Consider the following 25,627-nt stretch of genomic DNA (forward strand, 5'->3'; position numbering starts at 1 on the left):
AATGCTAACTTATTACTCTTCCTACATTTGTTACCCAGTTTGACAATACAAAATGAAGGGATGGCCTATGTATGACAAGAGTTAAAATTCAAGCAGTTAAATGAAGTGCCAGTATGGCTCCCGAATAAATATAACTGAGGTCACACATTCTATTGCTTTTGAATACAGACAGAGAGATACACACTAAGATGAGAAGAAAAAAACGATTTTAAAAAATAAATCATTTATTAGGGGCTCTTCCAGATCTTATAACAATCCATACACCAACTGTATCAAACTCATTTGTATATATGTTGCCATCATCATTTTCAAAACATTTTCTTTCTTCTTTTTTGGGAGGGAATAGGGGGTATGTATGTATTTTTTTAAGTCATTTTATTGGGGGATCATTTTCTTTCTGTTTGAGCCCTTGGTATTAATTCCTCTTTTTTCCCTCCCTCCTCCACCCTAAATATTTTAACAATACAGGGGCCTGAAGTTTGAATGTTATCTGAAGGCTGAAGAGAATAACTCTACAAGGAATGTGAACTGATAAAAAGTTTTTATATTAAAATGGCATATAGTACATAATGAAATAAAGTAGCAGTTAATATGGAGGGAAGTACATCATTAAATGAGAGTCATATCTAATTTATGTTTTAAAACCATTATTTTGGCAACACACTATATACACAAGTGAGTTTTCTTCTATTCTAGCACAATACAGCAGGAACGGCTCCTGGCAGAAAACTTTATAGTCAGCACCTCACCTGCAAACTAAACTTAGTTTTGCCTGTTTTTTAACTTGATTAATTTCACTTACTTAACATTCTCTCTTAGTTGTTTAACCAGTTTAATATTAACATCTGCTTCTAATAATGCTGTACATACTTCTTTTAGCATAGCATTTAACACCTGTAAATAAATAAGCAAAAGTTAAAAATACTCAGTATTCATTTCAAATCACATAAAACAGCCATCATATACTATTATAACTTAATAAAGATCAAACAATATTGTTGAAAAATTTTAGTTAACTTTAGGGAAATATTAAATGTTTTGTTAAGTATCCAGTTATTTCAAGAAAATAAGACATCCTATTTAGCTTACACAAAATCAAGTATCAAATATAATAACATCATTCCTATGTTAAAATGATAACAATAATAAAGACAACTCCCAAACCAAATAGTTACTACACACTAAGTGTTGCCACTAAAGTTCTCCTGGCCGGTGAGCAGCTCCTGTTAGGGCATCATCACAGTAACTATCACCACATCTGCAATCTTAGCCTGGAGATTCACCGAATCCTAGCGAGCAGCCTCACCACTTCTATTAGTTCAGAGGAACAAAGTTGGAAGGAAACTATTCTTCACTAAGAGCGTACTATCGCTGTACATTTGTTAAGTTGCGAGGTACTAGATGAAAGGTCACACACCATAAAGGCTTCAAGAAGAGGAGGTTTTAGGCACCCATGGGAGCGGTCACACGTTACAGTGCAAGTTCCATAATGGAGGCTTTGGGTCTATTTTGTTCACTACAATATGCCCGTGCCAACGAAAACACCAACATACTTCTTAAAGGAAGTCTCTTCCTCCACTCTCTTCATATGTCCTATAAAGACTTGGCAGGTTTCCCAAGCCCTCAGCAACAGGATCTGATAAAAATGGAACTGATCTCTCATTAGAGGGATTGCTCCAGGTTAATTCCCTACTGGCACAATACTAAGAACAAACATGTTACCAATTCAGGCAGATGCTGTTATTTTTATGTCCCATCAAACATTTCTCCGAGCATTTCTTTTTGCATTTCCTATTTTACTACTATAACCAAAAGAACAAAATGGCTACACATGAAAATATTTTTAAAGAAATCTATTATTTTACTTATTTTGTATGCCAAAGACTAATCAATAGTTTAAGATTTTTAAATAATCAGGAGAAAAATTACTATTACCAGTTCTTCTAACAAATAAACATATGAAATTTACTTCCTGTAGAGGACATCCTGGATTGGGTGGATCGCTAAGGTTTCCAAATTATTTAGCGCCTTTGTTTTATTAAAGTGTTGATATAAAACTCTATAGTTGGATTTTAAAAATTATTCAAGCTAAAAAGTATTCATCTTCAGAGTTAGCAAATGGCTAAAGTGAGACACTAACCAAGGGTCTTTTAACACCAGTTTCAGTGTTGTTTTACATTAACACCACAAAATGTAAAATAAAGATAGAGCTATTCTGAGCTTTTAAAAATTAACACCCCTAGGGTTAGGGTTAGGGAAAAAAAAGAAAGAAAAAAAAATTAACACCCCATTAAGACATAACCTGTGCAGGATCATGGGAGAAGGAATTATCTTAAAGTAAAATCAGGAATGACCCAGCTTTCAGTATCTCCAAATCATTGAAAGAGGATTTTTGGAAAAACAACAAAAGAATCACTGAAATTTTTTTAAATGCTAGCCTTTTGTAAAAAGAATGTTAAGTAGGCAAGGAGAAGGGCTCAGATAACTAAGATGAAGGAAACAGGATTCTGAAGTTTTACGTCTGTGTCACAGGAGAGCAAACAGAAGTGTACGTCTAGAGCTAATCCATTTTTCAAAGGATAAAATGTATGCTCCTCTGACATGTTAGTTAAGAGTTTTCTTTTTGGAAGGGGAGGTAATTCTTGGCAGAAAGTTGAAGTTAATAGTAAGCTGCTTTATCAAAAGCAGCATCCTCTACTAGATCCAGTTTTAGGTTCTTATCTCTACGCATTTCTATGTATTTCACAATCAATATAAAAGTAGGGTTTACAGAAACTCCACCTTCTGTGAAGTTAGTTGGACCCACAACAACAGACACTTCCATACCTCCTCATTGATAATGGTGGCATTGCTCAATGAGCGCAAGGCTGATGTTATTTTTCTCCCAAGGTCTGCTAGTACCATCTTGAAGGCTTATTAAAACACGCTTACGAAGAAATCTAGGAAGAAAAAAAATTTTAATAAATGCACTTGAGAAAATCTATTTCGTTTCTCACAATTGAAAACTTCTAAAGAATATGCAAGTCCAAATCAAAGTTCTGCAGTGCTTGCTGTTATTAGGGGCCTTCTAGATTTCATCTCATAATGACCCTGTGTGACAGAATAGCCCTGTCCCACAGTTTTACAGGCTGTAATCTTGACAGGGGCAGACAGCCATGGGGTACTTTATTTGCTCTAGTGTTTATAGATACCTAATTCAAGCTTGTATATCCTGAACATGTAGCTTCAACAAACTGTACTCTTATATATATATAATTTGTGCCTTCTTTGCCAGCAGTGCTTATCCTGCCCATTCAAGGTATGTGTGCTTTGCTAAATTTTTTAAATTAATAAATAATTTTATTAGGGGCCCTTACAACTCTTATCACAATCCATACATCCATTGTATGTCAAGCACACTTATACATTTGTTGCCCTCATCATTCTTAAAACATTTGCTTTTTACTCCAGCCCTCATTTTTCCCACCCCTCCCTCCCCACTCCCTTCCCTCATAAACCCTTGATAATTTATAAATTATTATTTTGTCATATGTTACACTTTCCAATATCTCCCTTCACCCATTTTTCTGTTGTCTGCCCCCCAGGGAGGAGGACATATATAAATCCTTGTAATCGGTTCCCCCTTTCTACCCCACCTTCCCTCCATCCTCCTGGTATCACCACTCTCGCCACCAGTCCTGAAGGGATCATCTGTCCTGGATTCCCTGTGTTTCCAGTTCCTATCTGTACCGGTGTCCATCCTCTGGTCTAGCCAGAATTGTAAGGTAGAATTGGGATCATGAGAGTGGGGGGAGGAAGCATTTAACTAGAGGAAAGTTGTCTGTTTCATCGTTGCTACCCTGCACCATGACTGGCTCATCTCCCCGCAACCCTTCTGTAAAGGGATGTCCGGTTACCTACAGATGAACTTTGGGTCCCCGATCTGTAATCCCATCATTCGCAATATGATTTTTATGCTAAATTTTTTACAACACTTTTTTTTTAAATGGCAAAGCTGTGTTTATGAAAATGCCTCATTGGGCAAGGATATAGTTGGCAAACGAAAGTAAAACGTATGTATCATTTGTATAAGAGTACAGTAGTCAAAAAAAAAAAAAAAGAGTACAGTAGTCTTGTCCCAAAGATAAAACTGCCATTTAGTTATAATGCTTTATGTTTATATACCTAATAGGAATCTCCTATAATAAACGTTTCCAAATTTTTTGACCTACTGCCCCTTTTGCAGAAAAAAAAATTACCCAGTACTCCCTACAATTAAAGACTTTTGAATTATAGCTCATACTCCAGGATAAAGTGTAGGTATCTGCTTTTGCAGTCTTCCCTGGATCATTCCAGCCCCATTTTCCACCAGGGGGTGGCACTGTCCACTTTGGGAAACAATGTCCTATGTGAATCAGCCTGGGTGGCTAATGGATTACACACTGGGCTAATGCCAGGTTAGCAGTTCTAAGCCAACACCCACTCATCAGGAGAAAAATGAGGCTTTCTACTCCTGTAAAAACAATTGTAAGGATGGCAGGGGACCAGCAAGTGTTTTGTTCTGTTGTACATGGGGTTGCTATGAGTCAGAATTGACTCGGCATCTAACAACAGAATGAGAACAGTAACACTAGGGAAGTAAACCTTTAGGCCAAGCAATGACTTGAGGTTCAGAGGCAGCATTTCCTCAAAGACCAAATATTGATGAGGTAGGAAAGGAGGAGGAATGGAATCAGGGAGAAAGTAGGATTAAAGGACATACATCATGGGAATTACAATCAATAATAATAAACAAAATGTGCATGAATTATTGAGGGGAAAACTTTACACTCTTGGTAACCCACAGAAACAGTTCTACCCTGTCTTATAGGGTCGCTACAAGTCACAATGGATTCAATGGCAGTGTGTTTAGTTTCTTATATAAATCAGCAAACTTAATATGTTAAATAAATCTTTTAAGGAAATAATGGCATGACCTCCAATTAAAGCGGTTTCACTTTGACATAATTGTGAATATAAATAAATGGCTAATGTATAATGTTCATTTTTAAATTAAAAGGGAGAGAGAGAAATAATAGGAAAAGACAAAGGTAAACACTACCCAGTAACAGTCTCATTTTTCACAGCAAAAGACTGAAAAGTTTTTCTTGGTCCTATGCAAATTGAATCATAATTATATAGTACTATGCTAAGGGGCCTGCATCTATTACATTATCTTACTGTACTCTAACAACCAAAGAAAGATATATATAAAATTATTATTCCCATTTTACAGTTGTTCCTGACAGTCCAAATCTAAAACAAGAGAATCTCAAAAGTGACAGTCCAAATCTAAAACAAGAGAATCTCAAAAGTCCTTTCAGTTCTTAAATTCTATGGTTTTACAATCATATGTATATACTACATACAAATCAGAATGAAAGGGCTTAGGGTTTTAAGTGAGCAAATATAATTTGTAAACCCTACCCTCAACTATTTATCAACTACCATATTTCTTTTGCAAATAATATGCCCACTGCATGCAAAGGAAACTAATGTGCAGGGGGAGTTCATGGTTTCAAAAACAAAACACCCCAAACACCTAACCCACACATTATCTGTAAAAATATATAGTAATTAGTAAGACAAAGTGCACAAATAAACAGCAAAATTATAAGAAAGACAAAGTTTATAGTCAACTGCCACAAAGAAAAGCTCTGTTGGTGCCATGGTGACATACTCAGTTGCAAACTAAAAGGTTGGCATTTCAAATCCAAGGGCCACTTTGAGGGAGAAATATGAGGCAAGCTACTCCTATAAAGGTGTACAGTCTTGGAAACCCTCTGGGGTACTTATACTCTGACCTATAGGGTCGCTGTATGTTGGAATGGATTTGGCAGTAACAGGATTTTTATTTTGGTCAATGATTGTTTCTGTTTTGGAAAAAAAAGCAAAACATTTTAGGTTGAAGTAGACAGATTAGGTCTTACTAAACAGGATTAATATGAATTTGGTACTGAAAATGGGTGGGGTTTAAGTTTAAGTAGAGAAGTGAAAAGAAGGCTGTAAATGACATAATAGAGACATAGAAAATACTAGGATATACGTATGCTTTACAGAGTATTACAATTTATAGATTATTGAACATTATTGAGGGGATCTAACAAAAACATTCTGACCAGGATAGAGGGTGCAAACTCAAACCATACCAAATCCACTGTCTCTGAGCCAATTCCAACTCATAATGACCCTCATGGGGCAAAGTAGAATTGCTCCACAGGGTTTCTGAAGCTGTAAATCTTTACATGAAGCGCACTGCCACATCTCTGTCTGGAAGAGTGGTTGATGGGTTCAAACTGCTGACCTGTTCATTAGCAGTTCAATATCCAATTCACTGAGTCAACCGAGGCACGTAACAAGCATACAATTACAAGAAAATAAAGCTTATAAAGGGTTCTGAGACTCAGATTAAGGAATATCAACTGTGCAATATGAAGTATTAGCATATTAGTTGGTTGCTCAAACCAGTTGTTTCACTGGTCCTTCCAAACTGGTCTACTCTAATTTAGCCAACCAAGGTTATAGGATCTAGTCAAAGGAAACTAATGTGCAAGAGGACTTTATGGTTTCCAAAGGAAGAGGGAGAGGGACTGAAAGAAAACAGGACAGAACCAAGCACCAAGACAGCTGAATCAGGTGGAGAATGGAGAGGAGAGATGAATCAAAAGCAGCAGTAGAGGAAAATGCTGTCTAGTACTCACCACAAGCAGAGGTGCCCCTGGTTGCACTATAAATTAAATATTATACTTATACTCATAATTTTCTAAGACTTTAAAAAATTACTACCACAGTTGATGAAATTTTAAAACTGCTAATCAATCATAACATTTTTACAATTACATATCACTTAACCTGAAGTACTTCCTGTAAAATAATCAGGTCTTATGTCTTGTCCAATAGCCATAATACTAAATGATTACTGCCTAAGTAAGTATTTGTCAGGTAAGAAGTAAGTGGCAGATGTTGAATTCATCTTCTTCAGCTCTGTGTTACCAGGAATGATATAATTCTATTTATGACACCACAATGAACTTTCTTTTAAAGATCATGTCATTAACAGATCATCCTCCAGTTTAAAAAGCTATGCTAGATAGTTAGCTTTTAAATATAAATCTAACTTCTGATGTTGACTGGCTCTACTAAATTAAAAAGCAATAAACACTTAGGTGAAATTTTCCAAAATGCTTTCCTTTATGTAAGTACTTATTAGCAGCATATTTTAAAATATACATATTTTTTGCTTATTGTAAAAATATGCACTTTAGTAAATGAGTAACATAGTTTAGTAACATATTTTTTCAATATATCATTTCCTTGGCCATTTCCAAGGATGTTTCTAAAAAGTCTGTTGGTAGAATTCTGTTTAAAACTCTAACCCCCAATTGACACAGAGGTAAAATCCTCAGAGTAACTGCAAGACAGCCCCAGATGCAAGCCAAACATATACACTTGATCTTAATTCTATCGACCGCCAGTTGTACATTTCCACCTCAGGGCCTCGCACTAACTAGCATGTTCTGACACTGGCTGACAGCAGACCTTTCCCCTCATCTGTCCTGATCCTTGCCCAATGCCACTTTTTCTCAGAGAGACCGTCCCAATGACTTAAAATTGCAACCCCCGCCCCCTCACATGGCTTTCTTTTGTTTGTTTTACCTCATTATCAACTGAACTGAAAATTTATTTACATATAGTATTTGTGACATGTAAGTAAAATGTATGCTACATGAAGGCATGGATTTTGTCTCTTTTGCTCTCTTGTGAGCTTACTGTGAAGTTATTACAAATGAACTTTATGAATGAATGAAATGATATAGATAGGAGGCCATAAGGGAAAAACATGACTAGGAAAACCAAGTGTTAAAAGGCTTTAAAGATGTATTTTAGGGGTCTCCAAGACCCCTAAAATAAGACTATGTCAAATGAAGAGAAATCAGAGATCTGATACTACACAATCAATATTCACTTGCCATTACTTATTACAAAGAATTTCCCTATCAGGGAAATTAGTTACCATATATACTCATGTATAAGCTGAGTTTTTCAGCATAAAAAATGTACCGAAAAGCTGGGGAGCGCCGTTATCTTGCAATTATCCGCAGGTGATTGCCGTTTCTCCGCTGTTCATTCAAAGCCCCGCTGACACTGCAGGGCTTTGAATGTTTGTTTACTCACATCGAACCAATCAGAGCCGTCCTATGACGTGTATCTTTGAATAAGCCTTTTAAAGACCATGTGCGAAGGATGTGGCATAAATGGATGTCATCTGGTCAAGCCCGACTAACAAAAGGAGGATATCTCATGAAGCCTGACATAGAGTTAATAGCAAAGTGGGTTCGGGATGCATGGGAAGACATTCCAGAAGACATGGTGCGACGTGCCTTCCAGAAATGTAGTATTAGTAATGCTACGGATGGCAGTGAAGACTGCACTTTGTATGAAAATGACAGCAGTGATGGTGATGACGGCAATCTCAGTGAGGACAGCGTCTATGATGACCTCACACCAGCTGAAGCTCTGCATTGGGATACGGATGATGATGATGATGATGAGGGATCCAGTTTTTTTTTGTTTTTTTTTCTTTTGAGGAATCCAGTTTTGAAGGAGTTTAACTCTTTCCATTTTAGCTTGGTTGCTGATTGAGCTCAGGGAATAGTACTCTTAAGGTATCATTGTTGATGTTGATACCTTATTGCTTTTGTTGAACCTATTTTCCACTTACTGTGCTGGTTTACTGATGTTAAGTGACTTGTCCTTTTATTTGTTTTTTATTGAAAATAAATATTTAAATGCAGTCCCCACTGATGTCTCAATTTTTAGTAATTTTATTTTCATTTGTTTTGATTATTGAAACTCACCAATAGCTTCTGTATTTTCCACCCTAGGCTTATACTCGAGTCAATCAGTTTTTTCTGGTTTCCCAGGTAATAATTAGGTACCTCGGCTTATACTCCGGTCGGCTTATATTCGAGTATATACGGTAGTTAAAATATGTTAGTTTAAAACTAACTAAAATCCAAAACATACTTTTTATCCCAATACTCTAAAACATCCACTCACAGCAACCCCGCAGGGCACAGGACTGCCTGATAGGGTTTTCGGGGCTGTAATCTTTGCAGAAGCACATTGCCATATATCCTTCACCCACGGAGCCACCAGTGGATTTGAATTACTAACTTTTCAATTAGTAGCTGAGAGACCAAACCACTGTACCACCATGACTCTTAAAAAACAAACAGTGCTTGCTTCGGCGGCACATATACTAAAACTGGAACGACACAGAGAAGATTGGCATGTCCCCTGCGCAAGAATGACACACAAATTCATGAAGCGTTCCATATTTTTTTAAAAAAACAGTTAACCCTAATTTTTAAATTGGAATGAATAATTTACAATTCATGTACATTCCATCCAAAAATCTGGCCACTATAAAGATCTACTGAAATCCGTGTATGTAAAAATTTCAGGAAAGAGGAATCCCTAGTTAAATTTAACTGTTAGGAATGCAAAGAATTACTATTGAAATTTATTATATAGTTTACCCAGAGACCTACTGTCACTGACTTGATTCCAAAGCATAGCAACCCTTTAAGACAGGGTAGAACGGCCACACAGGGATTTCAAGGCTGTAAATCTTTACAGACACCAACTGCCTATCTTTCTCCTGCAGTCAGTGTGGAGAGTGGTTTGAATTACCAACCTTTCAGTTAGCAGCCAACTGCTTACCTACTATGCCAGCAGTACAGATTTTGTGCAGTTTAGTATTTATTATCTCATTCGACCCTCACAAAAACAAAATGATTTAGTCAGGTTAAGGAATGAAACAGTAGTTATTCCATACAAAACAGTAAATAGCTTCCAAGAGTCCCATACCACACCACACAGAGCCTTAAAGCCTAGCATATGAACGCTTTAGATAATAGCACTGAATACCGCCCCCTATCAGCAAATTCCAGAGACTAGCTTTTGGTTGAGCCTATGGACGATATCCTACGTGCAAGCAAAAGATGTGCATTCCTCCTCCTGGAAGTCACTGCAATGTCAGGAAAGAACTGCCAAGTGTCACTGCAAGTCGGGTGTACATGAACATATATTGACCCTAGACACGCTCCTTCTAACAGGATCTGAGTCGGAGGAGTTAAAGAAATTAGGTGATGCAAACAGCTCACAGTTTGAAATAGCCTAAGTAAGGCAAGCACAGGCTCAAAGTATCATACTTACCTGCTGCAGTGTGACGTACTGGAAAGAGCATGGGCTTTGGAGTCTGAGAGACTTGGATTCAAATCCCAGCTCTGTTACATACTGGCTGTGTTACTTTGAGTAAGTTACTTAATCTCTCTGAGCCTCACTTTCCTCACCTGCAAAATGGAGATAACACCATTATCAAGGTAATTACCCTGAAAGGCCTTTGTGAGGATAAAATGAGACAACATGTGTAAAACTTTCTTCAAGTGTCTACCTATTAAATTCCTCCTTTCTTGAATGATACTAAATGGCTCTCCCTATAACATTAGCTGGAAAATTATAGGCTAGCATTTTCTCACCAAACTTACTAAAGTACTTGTCTCTCCCATTACTCAGGAACCATCCCTGGAATCCTTATAATTAGCACCAATCACAAGAACCTAATTATTATACAACAGAAGTGGCAATGTATCATTCTCTACATAAGCAGTTATGAAACACTCTCACAAGAACCTTGCCAGATCTGAGTATATAAAGACTCTAATGATGAGAGATTTCAAATCCTATTACAACAAATCCTTGGTGAACGACAAACTTATTAGGCTCAACTACTAAATATATGTAATTTTAACGCATATCCTTAGAAAAATCACTTCTATTCTTTTCAATAAACTAGTTAATAGGCCACAATCTGTTATAATACTAAACATGAATCTTCAAAAAATCTGTACAACATATACATTCCTAAGATAAGGACCACAGGAAACGTATTTAATTACTATATTTGAATAACTTTATAATTTAATTATGACTTTTAAATTTAGGAATCTAAAGAATTCTCAATCTGCTTATTTTCTGAAGATGTGGCCAAAATAAAAGTCAAACATTACAAAAATACTTCAAATAGAAAATACAATTTTCCTAATCCTGTCCCCATGGGGCCCTAGCAAAATAGTGGTTAAGCGTTGCGCTGTGATCCATGTGGTCAGTAGTTCAAAACCACCAGCAGCTCCGGATGAGAAAGACTAGGCTTTCTACTCCCCTAAACAAGTTGGTCTCAGAACCTACAGGGAGTCACTATTAGTCAGCACTGACTCAAAAGCAGTGAGTTTAAACATGCCCCCAGGGAGCCCTGGTGGTGTGGTGGGCCAAACATTCATTGCGAACCATAGCTGGTGGTTCAAATCCATCAGCCACTCTTCAGCAGAAAAATGAGGCTGTCTACTCCCATAAATAATTTATAATCTAGGAAATCCAAAGATCTACTCTGTCCTATACAGAGTTGTTATGAATGAGAATCTACCAGATAGCAGTGAGTTTTGGGATTTAATCCTGTCCCCTTCTACCTTCTCCAATCTGAGGGGACTTCAGAGAGTTTGTAGGGAAAGGGGGAATTAAAAGATAATGGAATTTTTCACAAACTTTTTGACATTAGATTGACACAGTGGCTACAACAATGAACTCAAACATAATAACTGTGAGGACAGTATAAGGACTGGGCAGTGCTACATTCTGTTGTACATAGTATCATTAAGACTTGGTCTGGATTTTATGGGAACTAACAGCAATGTTTAGGGGGGTGGATGGGAATCAGAAATAAGAGATTTTTTGGGGGGGGAGGAAGGAATTCGCTAATGCTAAAAAATATATATGCTTTGATAAGGTAGATTATAAAAGTAATAATTATATAACCCATATTTTGTTAAACACATTCTAAAAATTATTTAAAATAATATTAGCCACCAGAGAAATGCAATTGAAAACCAAGTTAGCTACCACTTCACCCCCACGAGGATAGCTATAATGAAAAGAAAGATAATACTAAAAGTTTCTGAGGATGTGGAGAAATTAGAACCTTCAGAGATGGCTGGTAGGAAATGTAAAATGGGCAGTCATTTATTTAGTAAAGTTTGGCAGTTCTTCAAAATGTTAAACATAGGGTTATCATGTAACCCAACAAGTCCACTCCTTGGTATATATCCAAGAGATATGAAAACATGAGTCCCCACAAAAACTTTAACATAGATGCTCATAGCAGTATTACTCATAATAGCTAAAAAGTGAGAACAGTCTGCTTGAATGATAAATGGATAAGTAAAATGTGGTCTCTCCAGACACCAAAAGCAAACAAACCTCAATGCTACTGAGTTGGTTCTGACCCGTTAGGACCCAATAAGACAGGGCAGAATTGCCTCTTTAGAGTTTTTGAAGCTGTTAATCTTTATGGAATTAGAAAGCCTCATCTTTCTCCCACAGAATGGCTGGTTAGTTTGAACTGATGTTCCAGTTAGCAGCCCAAAGTACAACCCATCATATCACTATGGTTCTTATATCCACACAATGGGATATTATTTAACAACAGAAGGAAATGAGATACTGGCATGTTACTTGGTGGATACATCATGAAAACACTATACTAAATGGAAGAAGCTAGTCAGAAAGTCCTGTGCAATTCCATCTATTTATTCTAGAATTGATTAGAGTGACGGCTGCGTAACGCTGTGTATACACTAAAACCACGACTTGGAATGCTATTTGTTAAAAAACTAAGAATTCAGATGGAGTTGCCACTCATATTTAGTTGTTAATTCATTAAACACTGCTGTTCTAGGAATGGCCTCAGCATGAGAAAAGTTACAACTGCAAATCAATAAACTACATCACATGCAAGATAAGACTTCCTGACTAAGTTAAGACAAAGTATGCATCACACCACTGACTCTTCTCCCTTAATTTTGTATCAAAGTAAATTCCCCCTGGATTAAAATGATTATTTATTTTTAAAAGTCCTATTAAAAATAAAACAGTAACACTTCACAGTTGAATAGTAGAAAGATAAATTAAATATTCAATTAGCAGAAAATGGTAATAACTTAAGTTTGGGTATCATTTAAGACATTTTTGGGTTGTCAGATCAATAAGATGTTCCTTCAGGTGAATCTTACCAGGAGGAAAATTAAAACGAAATTAAACAAATGCCTTAGGAATACTTTGCTGTTGAAAAAAACAAACTTGGAGTGAAAAAAAAAAAGAGGAATGGGAGGTGTATGCTAAAATAATGGGTTATTTCCACTATGTTGATAATATCTATTTAAAAATTATATGCGCAATTCAGCTATTTCAGGGATTGTACACACCAGATTTTTTGAGTCCTGGTGGCACAGTGATTAAAGGTTTGGTTGCTACCTGAAAGGTCAGCAGTTCAAACCCAGCAACTGCTCCATGGGAGAAAGTTGTGGCAGCCCACTTCCCTAAGTTTTACAGCCTTGGAAATCATATGGAGCCGTTCTCGCTGTCCTCTACGGTTGCTATGAGTTGGAATGGACTCTATAGCAATGGGATTGGGGTGGAAAAAAAAACAAAACAGAACAAAACTCTGTCATCAATTCCATTCCCACTTAAAATCATGATCAGGAGAGCCAAAACAAGGCATCTAAAATTTGAAAAACTTCACTGCCTATTCTGCATGGTTAAGAATCACTGTATTAAATAATTCCGCAAGGAACTGCAAAAAATCCAAAAAGGCAGCTGCTCAAGAGTCAGTTTCAACTTATGGTGACTGATGTGTCTCAGAGTAGAACTGTACCCCACAGGATTTTCAATTGCTGATTTTTCTCTTCCAGATCTTTAATAAGGAGCCATGGAGGTACATCAGATACCGTAATCATTGGACTGTTAACTTCTGGTCAGTGGTTCAAATTCACTAGCTGCTCCTCAGAAGAAAGATGAGGCTATCTGCTCCTTCATAGTCTCAGAGACTGTGTACAGGGTCACTAGGAGTTGAAATTGACTGGATGGCAGCAGGCTTGCTTTAGATTTTCTGATCTGCCTCAGAGTGGACTTGAACAACCAACCAGTAGCATATAGTATTTTAACTATTTGCACCACAGACTCTGAAGGATAGAAGGACATTAAGAAGCTGTTGGATATTTTTAAAATATTTTGTGATACATTGTAGCAAGTACAGTGGAGGAAGGAAAGCTTATGAGAAAGAAGACTACATATACAAATGATACTCCAAGTCTAATTGAGAAAACAGGGTTTGAACTAGGGGAAAGAGCGGCAAATGGAGAGAAGGAAGTAGATATAGATCATATGGAAAAAAGGAAGAGGGTAGCTATAGCAAATTTGGTTTGGGACCTAATGATCTAGAGAAAACTGTAAAACCATGCGGCAGGGAACAGGTGCTGAAGAAAAAGAGCTGGAAATGGGTAGGCTATAAGGATGGTGCCATGGATATAAATGAGGCTGAAATGGTTGAGGGCCAACTGAAAAGACAGCATCTGTAATAAACACTAAGACCAAGTAAATAGACAAACACTAATTCCTGTCCTTTTCCTAAACACACACACACAAATTATCACTTTGAAATAAAAAATTATCAAACACGATAGCTCCAGAATCTCTAGGGAGATGGAATCGCTCACCAAAGTGAGCTTAGATAGATGTTTGGAAGGAGAGCTTGAAGATGCTATTGTATAGCATTTTCCATTAAGTCAGAAAATACTAACTGGCCCTTTCAGAAAAGAGGGAGGGAGCTGAGGAAATATTTCTCTTTGACACTATCACTGTTAGGGAAGGTATTAGAGGACCCCAGGTGGTGTAGTGGGTTAAGCATTGGGCTACTAACTTCGAGGTCAGCAGTTCAAAATCACTAGGGCTCCCAAGGAGAATGATTAGGTTTTCTGCTGCCATAAAAATTTAGAGCCTGGGAAATCCACAGAGGCAATTCCATCCTGTCCTACAGGGTCACTATGAATCCAAAAAGACTCCATGCCAGTGAACTTGGTGGTGGTTTTTTTTGGGAGGCAATGTACCAACCAATTTACCTAATCTGCTTTCATCCTCATAATAAAGTAGATGGAGAAACTGAGTCTAGATTGGAACAGCAACCTATTCAGAGTCACAAGTCTCCTCAGGAGGATACCAACTCTCATTTATGGCCCTACACACACACACACACACACACACACACACACACAGTGCTCTCTGTAGCTCTGTACACCTCATTAGTTTCTCATTATTCATACTGATATAATGGATATTTATGTTTCGCCCTGTCGCTACCGTTAGCTTTTCTCTCATGGTCTGGATCATTCGGGTCTGTATCCTTACAGTCAGCCAAGTGTTTATAACTACTGTCTTGTCGGATTAAGTATAGGCAAGAACGAGGTGAGAATTGCATCAAGAAAGACAAGAAGGCAGAGAGTTAGCAGATATGGTCAGTGGTGTGAAATGCTGCCGTGGAGTCATCAATATGATCCATCTTAAACCATTATTAGTACCGAACTTACTAATTAGTAAAACTGTTAGAAATAGTCCTTACTCACTTAGTGTACGCCAATTACATGCAAGACAATGTACTAAGCACTGTTACTGCAAAGGAAATACAACCTGTACACGTCGAAAGGTATTCGGGGGAGTGGCCTCATCTAACTGCTTAATCAGGAAAGCAAAACAAAAAGCCAGGCTTACTGTCACATCTTATTTGGTTCTAGTGTACCTAAAAGAGAACCTACCAGAGGCGCTGCGCACGCTTCAATAAAAGTTCTTACAAGAAACGCGAGACAGGGCCAGAGAACCTCCACCTCAGCGACGGCAGCCACTGGCCAGGGGCGCCGACTGTTTGGAGGTTCTCGCCCCCACTAGGCTGGCTTGGGGCTGTCCGCAGTTTGCCCAACCTGAGCCCCTCTGCGTCCAGGGGCGGGAAAATGCAAGTACTTACGCAAAGGGCACCGCGAACGCCGCGGCCCAAAGGGCCCGGGATTCCTTCGCGAGGCCCCACGCCGACCGAGGGACCCCAGGAAAGTCGAGGCGCAGACAGGCCGGCGCGACCCCGCAACTCGACTTCCCAAACTCTGTAAACCAAAGTGCCAAAGCCCAGCGCCACGACACCAACTCCCACCAGCTGGAAGCCCGACGACTGCCACCGAACCTTCCGCCCAATGAGGAAACGTCACCACTCGGTGTAGTCCAGCCTTTCGGGACGAGGGTTCACTTCCGCTTCCGGGGCACGCGGCGGCATTCTTTCTACTGGCAGGGCTCGTCGGCGCCGCCTGCGAAGCGCTCCTGGGCTTCGGCCTGCTTCGGGCCTTGCCGCTCAGGACGCTAAAAGCCAAGTTAGTGGCAAAGGGGAGGGTTGCCAAGGCCTCTCCGGTGAAACCACCCCAGGAAACAAAATGTGCCTCAATTGGGCTGAGTAGGACGCTGCGCGGAGGTGGGACGGAGGTTAGGCACGCCAGGAAGCACGGGAGGACTCCAGGAGGGGGCGGGGCCCTCGGGAGGCGTGACCCGAGCGTTCGTGTGGCCGTCGCCCCCCTGCGCGTGCGCAAAGCGGTCTCCTTCCACGCGACGCCGGTCTCCGACATGGATTTCCGTTCGGCTCGGCTGGCGGTGCTGCAGCTGCTGGGTGCCGTGGCGCCGCCCGCCCGCCCAGCGCTGCTCCAGTGGATGCGAACGACCCGTAAGCGACCCGAGCTAGAAGCGGGCGGGTGGGGCCGGCATCTTCTGTCGGCGCCGGCTGGGGACGTAGGTCAGATGGGGCCAAACGCCTGCTTTTGTGGGTCGCTAAGCTAGCCTCTGCTCCGCCATTGAATAGGTGGATCAGGGTTGGTCAGGGCACACTTTCTGCCCCTCTGGACCGTTTGCACTTAGGTGAATGCCTTGCTTTATGTTGTTTATGATTTCACTACCGGCTTTAGGCAAGTCTGAAGAGCGTCCTTGGGTTTCTAACTCCTTACCTAAATATAAGAGTATTTTTTTCTTGCCCATCATCACTCCTACAAACTTGGGAAGATCATTGAGAAAACACTTTCCAAGACACAGTTCATGCAGGCTGTAGAACTGGCGGCTTTCATTCTCCAGGTAAAATCACATAGAGTGTATTTTGTGGATTATAAACTGGGCCATCAGTGTCACAGCAGTTTTTTTCTTTTTAAAAAAATCATTTTAATGGGAGCTCTTACAACTCTTCCCAAAATCCATACATGCATCCATTGTCAGGTACATTTGTTGCCACCATTATTCTCAAAACATTTGCTTTTTGCTGAGCCCTTGGTATCAGCTCCTCATTTTTCCCCTCCCCACTCCCTCTTCCCTCATGAACCCTTGATAATGTAGAAATTACTATTTTGTCATGTCTCACACTGTCAGATGTCTCCCTTCTCCCATTTTCCTGTTGTCTGTACCCCAGGGAGGGGGTTATATGTAGATCCTTGTGATCAGTTACCTCTTTATGCCCCCACCTTCTCCTTAACCCTCCTGGTATCACTACTCTCATTATTGGTCCTGAGGGGTTTGGGTTATCTGTCCTGGCTTCCCTGTGTTTCCAGCTCTGATCTGTACCGGTGTACATGCTCTAGTCTAGCCGGATTTGTAAGGTAGCTGGCTGCTGGTTTGAACAGGAGCCTTGAAGACCCCAGACACTATTCCAATTGATAGTCAGGCACCATTTGCTTTCTTCAGCACACTTGGCTGTAGCACCTTTATCTTCAGTGATCTTCATGAAGATGATCATCAAGCTGGACCATGTTATAAGAATAACTGTAGAACTTTTTTAAAGGTATTAGAATCAGTCAGTAGTGTTAGGTATCATAACACTTTAGGAGACCATTCTAGCTTAGAGGTGCCAGGCTAAAATTAACTTGGACATATTTTATCCTGGAAAATATAGGAAGCTAGACACATATATGAGATTAATTCTGAAGAATAGACATTGAGTGTGACAAGTTTTGAGTTCTTTTGTTACGGACCATTGAGTTGGTTCCAGCCCTTAGTGACCCTGTCGGTGCCTAGTGGAATGAAACACTGCTCAGCCCTGCACCATCCTCAGTTACTGTTTGCTTGAGCCCACTGTTGCAGTTTGAGTTTTGTAGCATATTAAAACTAGAAAACATTGCTATAATGCTAGCAGGTAAAATCACTAACTTTATTTTTTAATTTCATCGTGAACTAAGTGGAGGTTTACAGAGCAGGTCATCAGTTTTGTGTTCAACCCATCAGACATCCTATTGTCTTGCTCTATTTCCATCTTCTGCCCCCTCCTTCCCCAATACATACACCCATCTGTTCCTTGTTGGATGTTGTTTGCCCCGTCACCCAAATTAAAAAATCTTCACTATTCAAAAAAAAAATGTTTTTATGTGAGAAGATAGTAGGACTATTAACGAAAACCAGAGGAACATTTTGGTTTATACTAATAGAGCCTGAACAAACCCATGAACATGTCAATGTAAGCTGTAAATTGTGTTGGTATAGCTTAAGCCTGTGGACCAGGAAACAAAATAACAAGGATGAACCAAGTCTGAGGGGAAGATAAGATAAACATAAACATCTCTTCCCCTACTCCACCCTCCACACACAAAGTAGATATAGTAATACCTGAGTTCATTGATTATGATTTATCTGTTTCCTGTATGTATGTTTATCTGTATGTATATATAGAGTGAGCTCGTGGTCTAGGTTTCAAAAGGTAGGAAAGTGACTGCAATCTATTGATGGGAGATGAGAGCCAGATCTCCAAAGGGAGGCCCCAGCGGGCATCTTAATTTGTTATAAGTAAGTTTAAGGACCCTGGTGACATTGGTTAAAGTACTCAACTGCTAACCAGAAGGTCGATTGTTTGAGCCCGCCACTTCTTGGGAGGAGACACACGTGGCAGTTGGTTCTGTAAAGTCTTGGAAACACTATGGGGCAGTTCTCTTACCTGTAGAGTCACTATGTGTTGGAATCAACTGGAAGGCAGTAGATAAAAGGAAATTAACAAAATCATGAACATGTGAATGCTTAAAGAATCTAACAGTAAGTGACTGGCAGTCGATAGAAGCTTCTTTGCATCTGTATTTTAAATGCAACTTTACTGAGCAGAATTACACATAGAGCTGAACCACAGCTCTGACAAGGCTGTTTATAGGTTCTTTGTAATTCCTACAAAGCTGAAAAGCAAAGTCTGGGTTCTGGCTCCATTCGTCAGGCAGCATACTTACTGCTCCAGTTCTGCACTGCATTCGCATTGAGGAGATATACATATAACCAGAAGTATACTGATCTTTACCATGGACTGCCAGGGGAACAAACGAATTAGTCTTAAAAGAAATAAAACCAAATTGCTCCTTAGAAGTGAGAATGTTGAGACTTTGCCTCATTTACTTTGGACACATCATTAGGAAGCCAAATTGCTAGGTGGTGGCATGATGGGTAATGTGACTGGTCAGTAAAAATGAGTGTAATCCTCAATGATGTAGCCACAACAGTGATGTCTAAGGTAATGAATTTGGCACAGGATTGGGCAACATTTTATGCTGTTTTACATAAGTTTGCTATGAATTGGCACCGACTTGCAGAAACTGTCTCTAGTAACTAAGTGGATTGACAAAACTTGTTCATGGGTCATATGAGTCAATATTATTAAGAGGCCACTTCTCCCAGTTTGCTCTATACTTTCAACACAATCCCAGTCAAATTCCCAATACTTTTTTTTAGAAACTTTCAAGCTGATTCTAAAATTCATATGAAAATTCAAAAGACCTAGAAGAAGCTATATATGGGGGTGGGGGTCGGGGTGGGAGAGATGAGTCGCAGGGTTCATGTGACCAGATTTCAAAAATTAAATCATGGTAATATGTGAAGATAGACAAGTGGGTCAGTGGAGCATAGGAATTCCCCCAAAAAATCAGCCTACATGCATATACATGGGTTCTTGACAAAGAAACAAAGACAATGCAGTATAAAGGTCATCCTTCTCAATAATTGGTACTGGAACAATTTGGCCAGAGAGAACAATACTTTTATTGTTGTTTTGTTTTTGCCTTGCGGGCCATCGAGGCCCGGTTGAGGACATCTGGGAGGTAAAAAGGACATTACACCACGGTGTCCTCAAAACTGGAGGCCGAGCCCCTTCACCCACTTCCTACCAGATTTCAGAGTCCCTGTGTAATCACAGCCTGTTCACGTATTGCTAGGGTGTTTGGTTGTATTTAGAGTAGAAGAGTGAGGAAAGTTGCATAATAAGTGATATGTGTGTGTTTTATCTCAGCGCTTAGCTGTGTCTTATGAATCACAAGAGATGAGGCTACAGGTAAGTGAAGACGAAAGCTGTGGAGTTAGACTATGTTAGCTGTGGAGATGATGGAACTCGGACAGGGCCTTTTGAAAGAAAACAAAGGTCATGCAGTTGAAAGGAATAAGAACAGGAGGGAATGTGGAAAATAGCTGAGGGCATTTATCTGATAGAGCAAAAACTTCTGTAAGGAGTAATGAGATTAGAAAATAGGATAGTTAAAGTCTGATATGAAAAGTCTTAAAAGTCGAGTGAGACTGGATTTGTTGAAAACTAAGGATGGGGAGTGATAATGAAAGTGAGGCTTAAGACTATTATTAAAATGTTATGTAAAGTATTTTATAATGGGGAGGAACTGCCATCAAAGAGCAAGTTAAAAGTTTGTAAGAGTCTAATCATGAAGCTATGACTGTGACTGATGTACATGAAGAGAAAGTGGGATTAAAAGAAGACGGGTGGGTTTAGTACCTGACTAGCTATAAAAAGTAGGGTTTGCTTCATACTCTACAAGTTTGGTGACCTTTCTTGTGTATTAAGTTTACTTTATAAAGAATTAATTTTGCCTGTTAAAAAAGTTCTTTTTCTCCTCCCTCTCCGCCTACATATGTAATTTGAGAAATACTACTTTCCTTAGGCAGCTGATTAGCACCTTTTCATCTTTTTTCCAAGCCACATGCAGTTAACACATTCTGAAATAGCTATTATACATGTCAAAAGCTGTTCAGCCTCACTAGTAATTAAAGAAATGCAAATTAAAACAAAGTTTCTATTGATAATATTCATTGCTGTAAAGATTTGATGAGATTTCTATTATAGTAAGTTGCTAACTACCTTTCAGGAAACAAATTCAACAATACGTAGCAAAAGTCTTTAAAATGTTTTAAGTGTAGTCACTTCTCAAAATGTGTACCAAGGAAATAATCAGAAATGCAAAGATATAATGTTTACCAAAATGCCTAACGAAAGGAATGAAGGGTAGGCTAAGGACTATACATATGATAGGATATTACATGGCTTTTTTTTTTCGTTGTTGATTTTATTATTATTTATAAGATCATTTTATTGGGGACTCTCACAGCTCTTATAACAATCCATACATTGTATCAAGTCGTATCAAGCATGTTTGTACATAGGTTGCCATCTTTATTTTCTAAACATTTACATTCTATTTGAGCCCTTGGTATCAGCTCCTCTTTTTACCCTTCCTCCCCTCCTCCCACCCCTGTTACCCCTTCATAAATTATAAATAGTTATTTACTTCATATCTTACACTGACCACTATCTCCCTTCCCCCACAGTTTCTTCCCTCCTCCTCTCCCCACCTTCCCCCTAGCTTCCTGGTATCGCCACTCCCATTTCTGTACCTGAGGAATTTAGCTGACCTGGATTCCTGTGTCCCGAACTCTTATCTATACCTGTTACATGGCTTTTAAAAGTAATTTTTCTAGAGTTTTAATTGCTTTAGAGTAAATTATTATAATGTTAAATGAATTCCATTGTTACCTTAATGTCATACCTTTCTGTTTTTACAGCCATTCTGAGAGCAAAAAAAGAGACCTGGTGTTGTGGTGGGTTTTATCTTAGGCTGTGAACTACAAGGTCAGCAGTTCAAACTCACCAGCTGCTCTGTGCAAGAGAAAGATATGAGGCTTTCTGTTTCCATCAAGATTTACAGCCTTGAAAACCCCAAGGGGCAGTTCTCTTCTGCCCTATAGCATCAATATGAGATTCAACAACAGAATTGATTCAGAGGCAGTGATTTAATTAGAGCAAAATAATCTTGCTTTTATTTATAGAAATTACTTGCCAACCACTACTGATAAAATTAATTTTAGCATTTTGAACTAACAACTTCCCTTCGAAGCCTGAAAGTGCTCATTAACAATTGTGAATCATGTATTTAGATAAGTCACTTGGAATAGAATAAAACATTCAGGAAAAACACGTAGATAAATTTCTAGTTTGTATCTTATTTAAATGATTAGGACATTTTTTATTTTGATTAATAGGATTTAAAAAATACATTTTGGAAACTTGAGTTCACGCATCCTCCAAATGTAATTAACATTTATTTATTTTGTATGCTTTAAAAAAATCATTTTATTAGGGGCTCATACAACTCTTACCACAATCCATACACACTTCAGTTGTATAAAGCACATTTCTACATTCATTGCCCTCATCATTCTCGAAACATTTGCTCTCCACTTAAGCCCCTGGTATCATCTCATTTTCCCCCTCCCCGCTGCCCCCTCCTCATGAACCCTTGATAATTCATAAAATCTTATTTTGTCAAATCTTACACTGTCTGATGTCTCCCTTCACCCACTTTTCTGTTGTCTGTCCCCCAGGGAGGAGGTGACATGTAGATCCTTATAATTGGTTCCCCCTCTCTACCCCGCCTTCCCAGTATCGCCACTCTCACTACTGGTCCTGAAGGGATCATCCGCCCTACATTCCCTGTGTTTCTAGTTCCTATCTGTACCAGTGTATATCCTCTGATCTAGCCATATTTGTAAGGTAGAATTGGGATCATGATAGTGGGGGGAAGGAAGCATTTAGGAATTAGAGGAAAGTTGTATGGTTCATCGTTGCTGCACTACACCCTGAGAGGCTTGTTTCCCCCCCATGACCCTTCCGTAAGGGGATGTCCAGTTGCCTACAGATGGGCTTTGGATCCTCACTTGGCACTCTCCCTCATTCACAATGATGTGATTTTTGTTATGATGCCTGATACCTGATCCCTTCAGCACCTCATGAGCACGCAGGCTGGTGTGCTTCTTCCATGTGGGTTTGTTTCTTCAGAGCTAGATGGCCACTTGTTTATCTTCAAGCCTTTAAGACCTCAGATGCTATATCTTTTGATAGCCGGTCACAATCAGCTTTCTTCACAACATTTACTTATGCAACCACTTTGTCTTCAGTGATTGTGTCCGGAAGGTGATCATAATGAAATGCCAGTTTAATAGAACAAAGTATTCTTGCATTGAGGGAGTACTTGAGTGGAGGCCCTTATTGGATGCTTTCTATGGCTTATTGTTCCACCATGTTAACTCATTTAATCCTCAGAACAATCCTTTGAGATGGATATTATTGTTCCTTTTTCATTGATGAGGCATCTGAGGCTTATAAAGTTAGGCAATATGCCTACCTAATATGTGGTGGGCCATTGGCCATTCTCTGTACTATTATTAGGAGTTCATTACAAAGATAGAATTCCAAAGGACAGGGGTAAGGACAGCTGAAGATGGTTTCAACCAAGAGCCAAAAACCTGAGCCCATTAAATAAGAGAAATGGTATTAGATGATTCCTTCTTAACCAGTCTAATGTAATGATTGATAGCATGGATTCTGGAGACAGAAATGGAGAAAACATGCTTTTTTAAAATCATTTTATTGGGGCTCATACAACTCTTATCACAATCTATACATACATCAATTGTATAAAGCACATCTGTACATTTGTTACCCTCATCATCCTCAAAGCATTTGCTCTCCACGTAAACCCCTGGAGTTAAGTAGCTCCTCATTTTTCCCCCTCCCTCCCCTCTGCCCCTTCCTCATGAACCCTTGATAATTTATGAAGTATTATTTTGTCATGTCTTACACTGGCCTACATCTCCCTTCATCCACTTTTCTGTTATCCATCCCTCAGAGAGGAGGTGACAAGTAGATCCTTGTAATCAGTTCCCCCTTTCCAACCCACCCTCCCGGTATTGGCACTCACTGCTGTTCCTGAAGGGATCATCCGTCCTGGATTCCCTGTGTTTCCAGTTCCTATCTGTACCAGTGTACATCCTCTGGTCTAGCCAGATTTGTAATGTAAATTGGGATCATGAGAGTGGGGGGTAGGGGGAGGAAGCATTTAAGAATTAGAGGAAAGTTGTATGTTTCATCATTGCTGCAGTACACCCTGAGTGGCTTGTTTCCTCCCCGTGACCCTTCCATAAGGGGATGTCCAGTTGCCTACAGATGGGCTTTGGATCCTCACTCTGCACTCTCCCTCATTCAAAATGGCATGATTTTTTGTTCTTTGATGCCTGATTCCTCGTCCCTTCAGCACCTTGTGATCACACAGGCTGGTGTGCTTCTTCCATGTCGGCTTTGTTGCTTCAGAGCTAGATGGCCACTTGTTTGTCTTCAAGCCTTTAAGACTCCAGACGCTATATCTTTACCTTCAAGCTTGCTTTGTCTTCAGCTTGTGTTGGGAAGGTGAGCATCATGGAATGCCAGTTTTATTTTATTTTTTTAGGGGAGAGCGCGAACGCCAGTTTAATAGCACAAAGTATTCTTGCATTCAGGAGTACTTGAGTGGAGGCCAATATCCATCTGCTACCTTAATACTAAACCTATAAATATATGCACATAAATCTATTTCCCCATCCTCATATATAAATATATTTACATATGTACATGTCTTTATTTAGACCTCTAAATGCCCTTTGTCTCCTAGTTCTTTCTTTTTACTTTCCTCTTGTCCCACTATCATGCTCAGCCTTCATTTGGGTTTCAGTAATTCCTCTTGGCTACATTACCCTTGATCACCCCTACCAGGCCTCCTACACCCTCATCACCACTGATTTGGATCACTTGTTGTTCCCTTGTCCCTGAGTTTGTTAACACCACTTCCTTTCCCTCTACCTCACCCTCTCGAATGTCCCCCCGAAACTGTTGGTCCTGTTTTCTCCAGATTGTTCATCCAACCCAACCTATTTTATTTAGACAGACCTGCGGAGATAATTACATGCACAAAAACAAGACAGCAAAACCAAGCAACAAAAGAAAACAGCAGCAACAAAAAGCCAATGACAAAAACAAACAAAAAAGAAAAGTTAGTAGTTAGTTCAAGGACTGTTTATTGGCTTTTAGGAGTGTTTTCTGGTTGAGTCTGATGGGTACCCAGGCCTGTCCCCAAAGTATTTTTGGTATTCCCTGGGGCCTTTGTTGCTCTTGTCCCCTAGCTGTTATGTTGTGCTTAGTGTTTTGCCTCAGTGTGGTGGGATCAGATCAGGCACAATTCCCACACTGTGTCTTCAGTGTTGTCTCTATAGGGCTATGGGTAAGTGAGGGATGTCGCCAGCCATACGGTCTCCTATGTGGATTGGCTGCTCTGAGCGGGAATGTCATTGTCAAGGATTGGTGGGCCAGGATGTGCTCCACTCTCTTACTCCCCCTTCATTTGCTCACGTGTGCTCTGATCAGACATGTCTCTCTCCCTGAGCTGCAGCTTCAGGGCTGGCCTCTGAAATAAATGCTTCTTGGGGGAGGGGCAGGTGTCCACATAGTTGGGATTGGGACCAGCCCCTCAGACCTCTCCACTGGTTCCCTACTCAAATGTCAGCTGGTTACATTCACATCTTGGAACAC

The 25,627-nt window shown here is 39.6% G+C and overlaps 2 protein-coding genes and 1 non-coding gene across 6 annotated transcripts in view; 2 read left to right on the forward strand and 1 right to left on the reverse strand.

Moving 5' to 3' along the window:
- Positions 1–16,403, reverse strand: part of LOC142426845 (signal recognition particle subunit SRP54) — an 89,550-nt gene extending 73,147 nt beyond the window's left edge. The window contains exons 1-4 of one of the 3 annotated variants that reach the window (XM_075532399.1): positions 15,929–16,403; positions 10,240–10,376; positions 2,827–2,939; positions 803–894 (exon numbers count right to left, since the gene is read on the reverse strand). In XM_075532399.1, coding sequence (XP_075388514.1) covers positions 803–894; positions 2,827–2,904 — 170 coding nt within the window. In that variant the 5' untranslated portion in view covers positions 2,905–2,939; positions 10,240–10,376; positions 15,929–16,403. The remainder of the gene's footprint in view (positions 1–802; positions 895–2,826; positions 2,940–10,239; positions 10,377–15,928) is intronic. The other 2 variants (XM_075532396.1, XM_075532397.1) reach the window with 2 other exon arrangements.
- LOC142427003 (U6 spliceosomal RNA) lies at positions 9,257–9,363 on the forward strand. Its single transcript, XR_012779850.1, has one exon. It is a non-coding gene; the product is annotated as a U6 spliceosomal RNA (small nuclear RNA).
- LOC142426848 (uncharacterized) overlaps positions 16,217–25,627 on the forward strand; it is a 35,215-nt gene continuing 25,804 nt past the window's right edge. Inside the window, exons 1-2 of one of the 2 annotated variants that reach the window (XM_075532405.1) lie at positions 16,218–16,666; positions 16,999–17,067. Coding sequence is in view for 1 of the 2 variants with exons in the window: in XM_075532404.1 (XP_075388519.1) it covers positions 16,570–16,666 (97 nt within the window). In the remaining variant the exon portion in view is untranslated. Of the gene's footprint in view, positions 16,667–16,998; positions 17,068–25,627 lie in introns of both variants that reach the window. The other variant, XM_075532404.1, reaches the window with a different exon arrangement.

Source organism: Tenrec ecaudatus, chromosome 14 (genome assembly GCF_050624435.1).
Source record: "Tenrec ecaudatus isolate mTenEca1 chromosome 14, mTenEca1.hap1, whole genome shotgun sequence".
Taxonomy (NCBI): domain Eukaryota; kingdom Metazoa; phylum Chordata; class Mammalia; order Afrosoricida; family Tenrecidae; genus Tenrec; species Tenrec ecaudatus.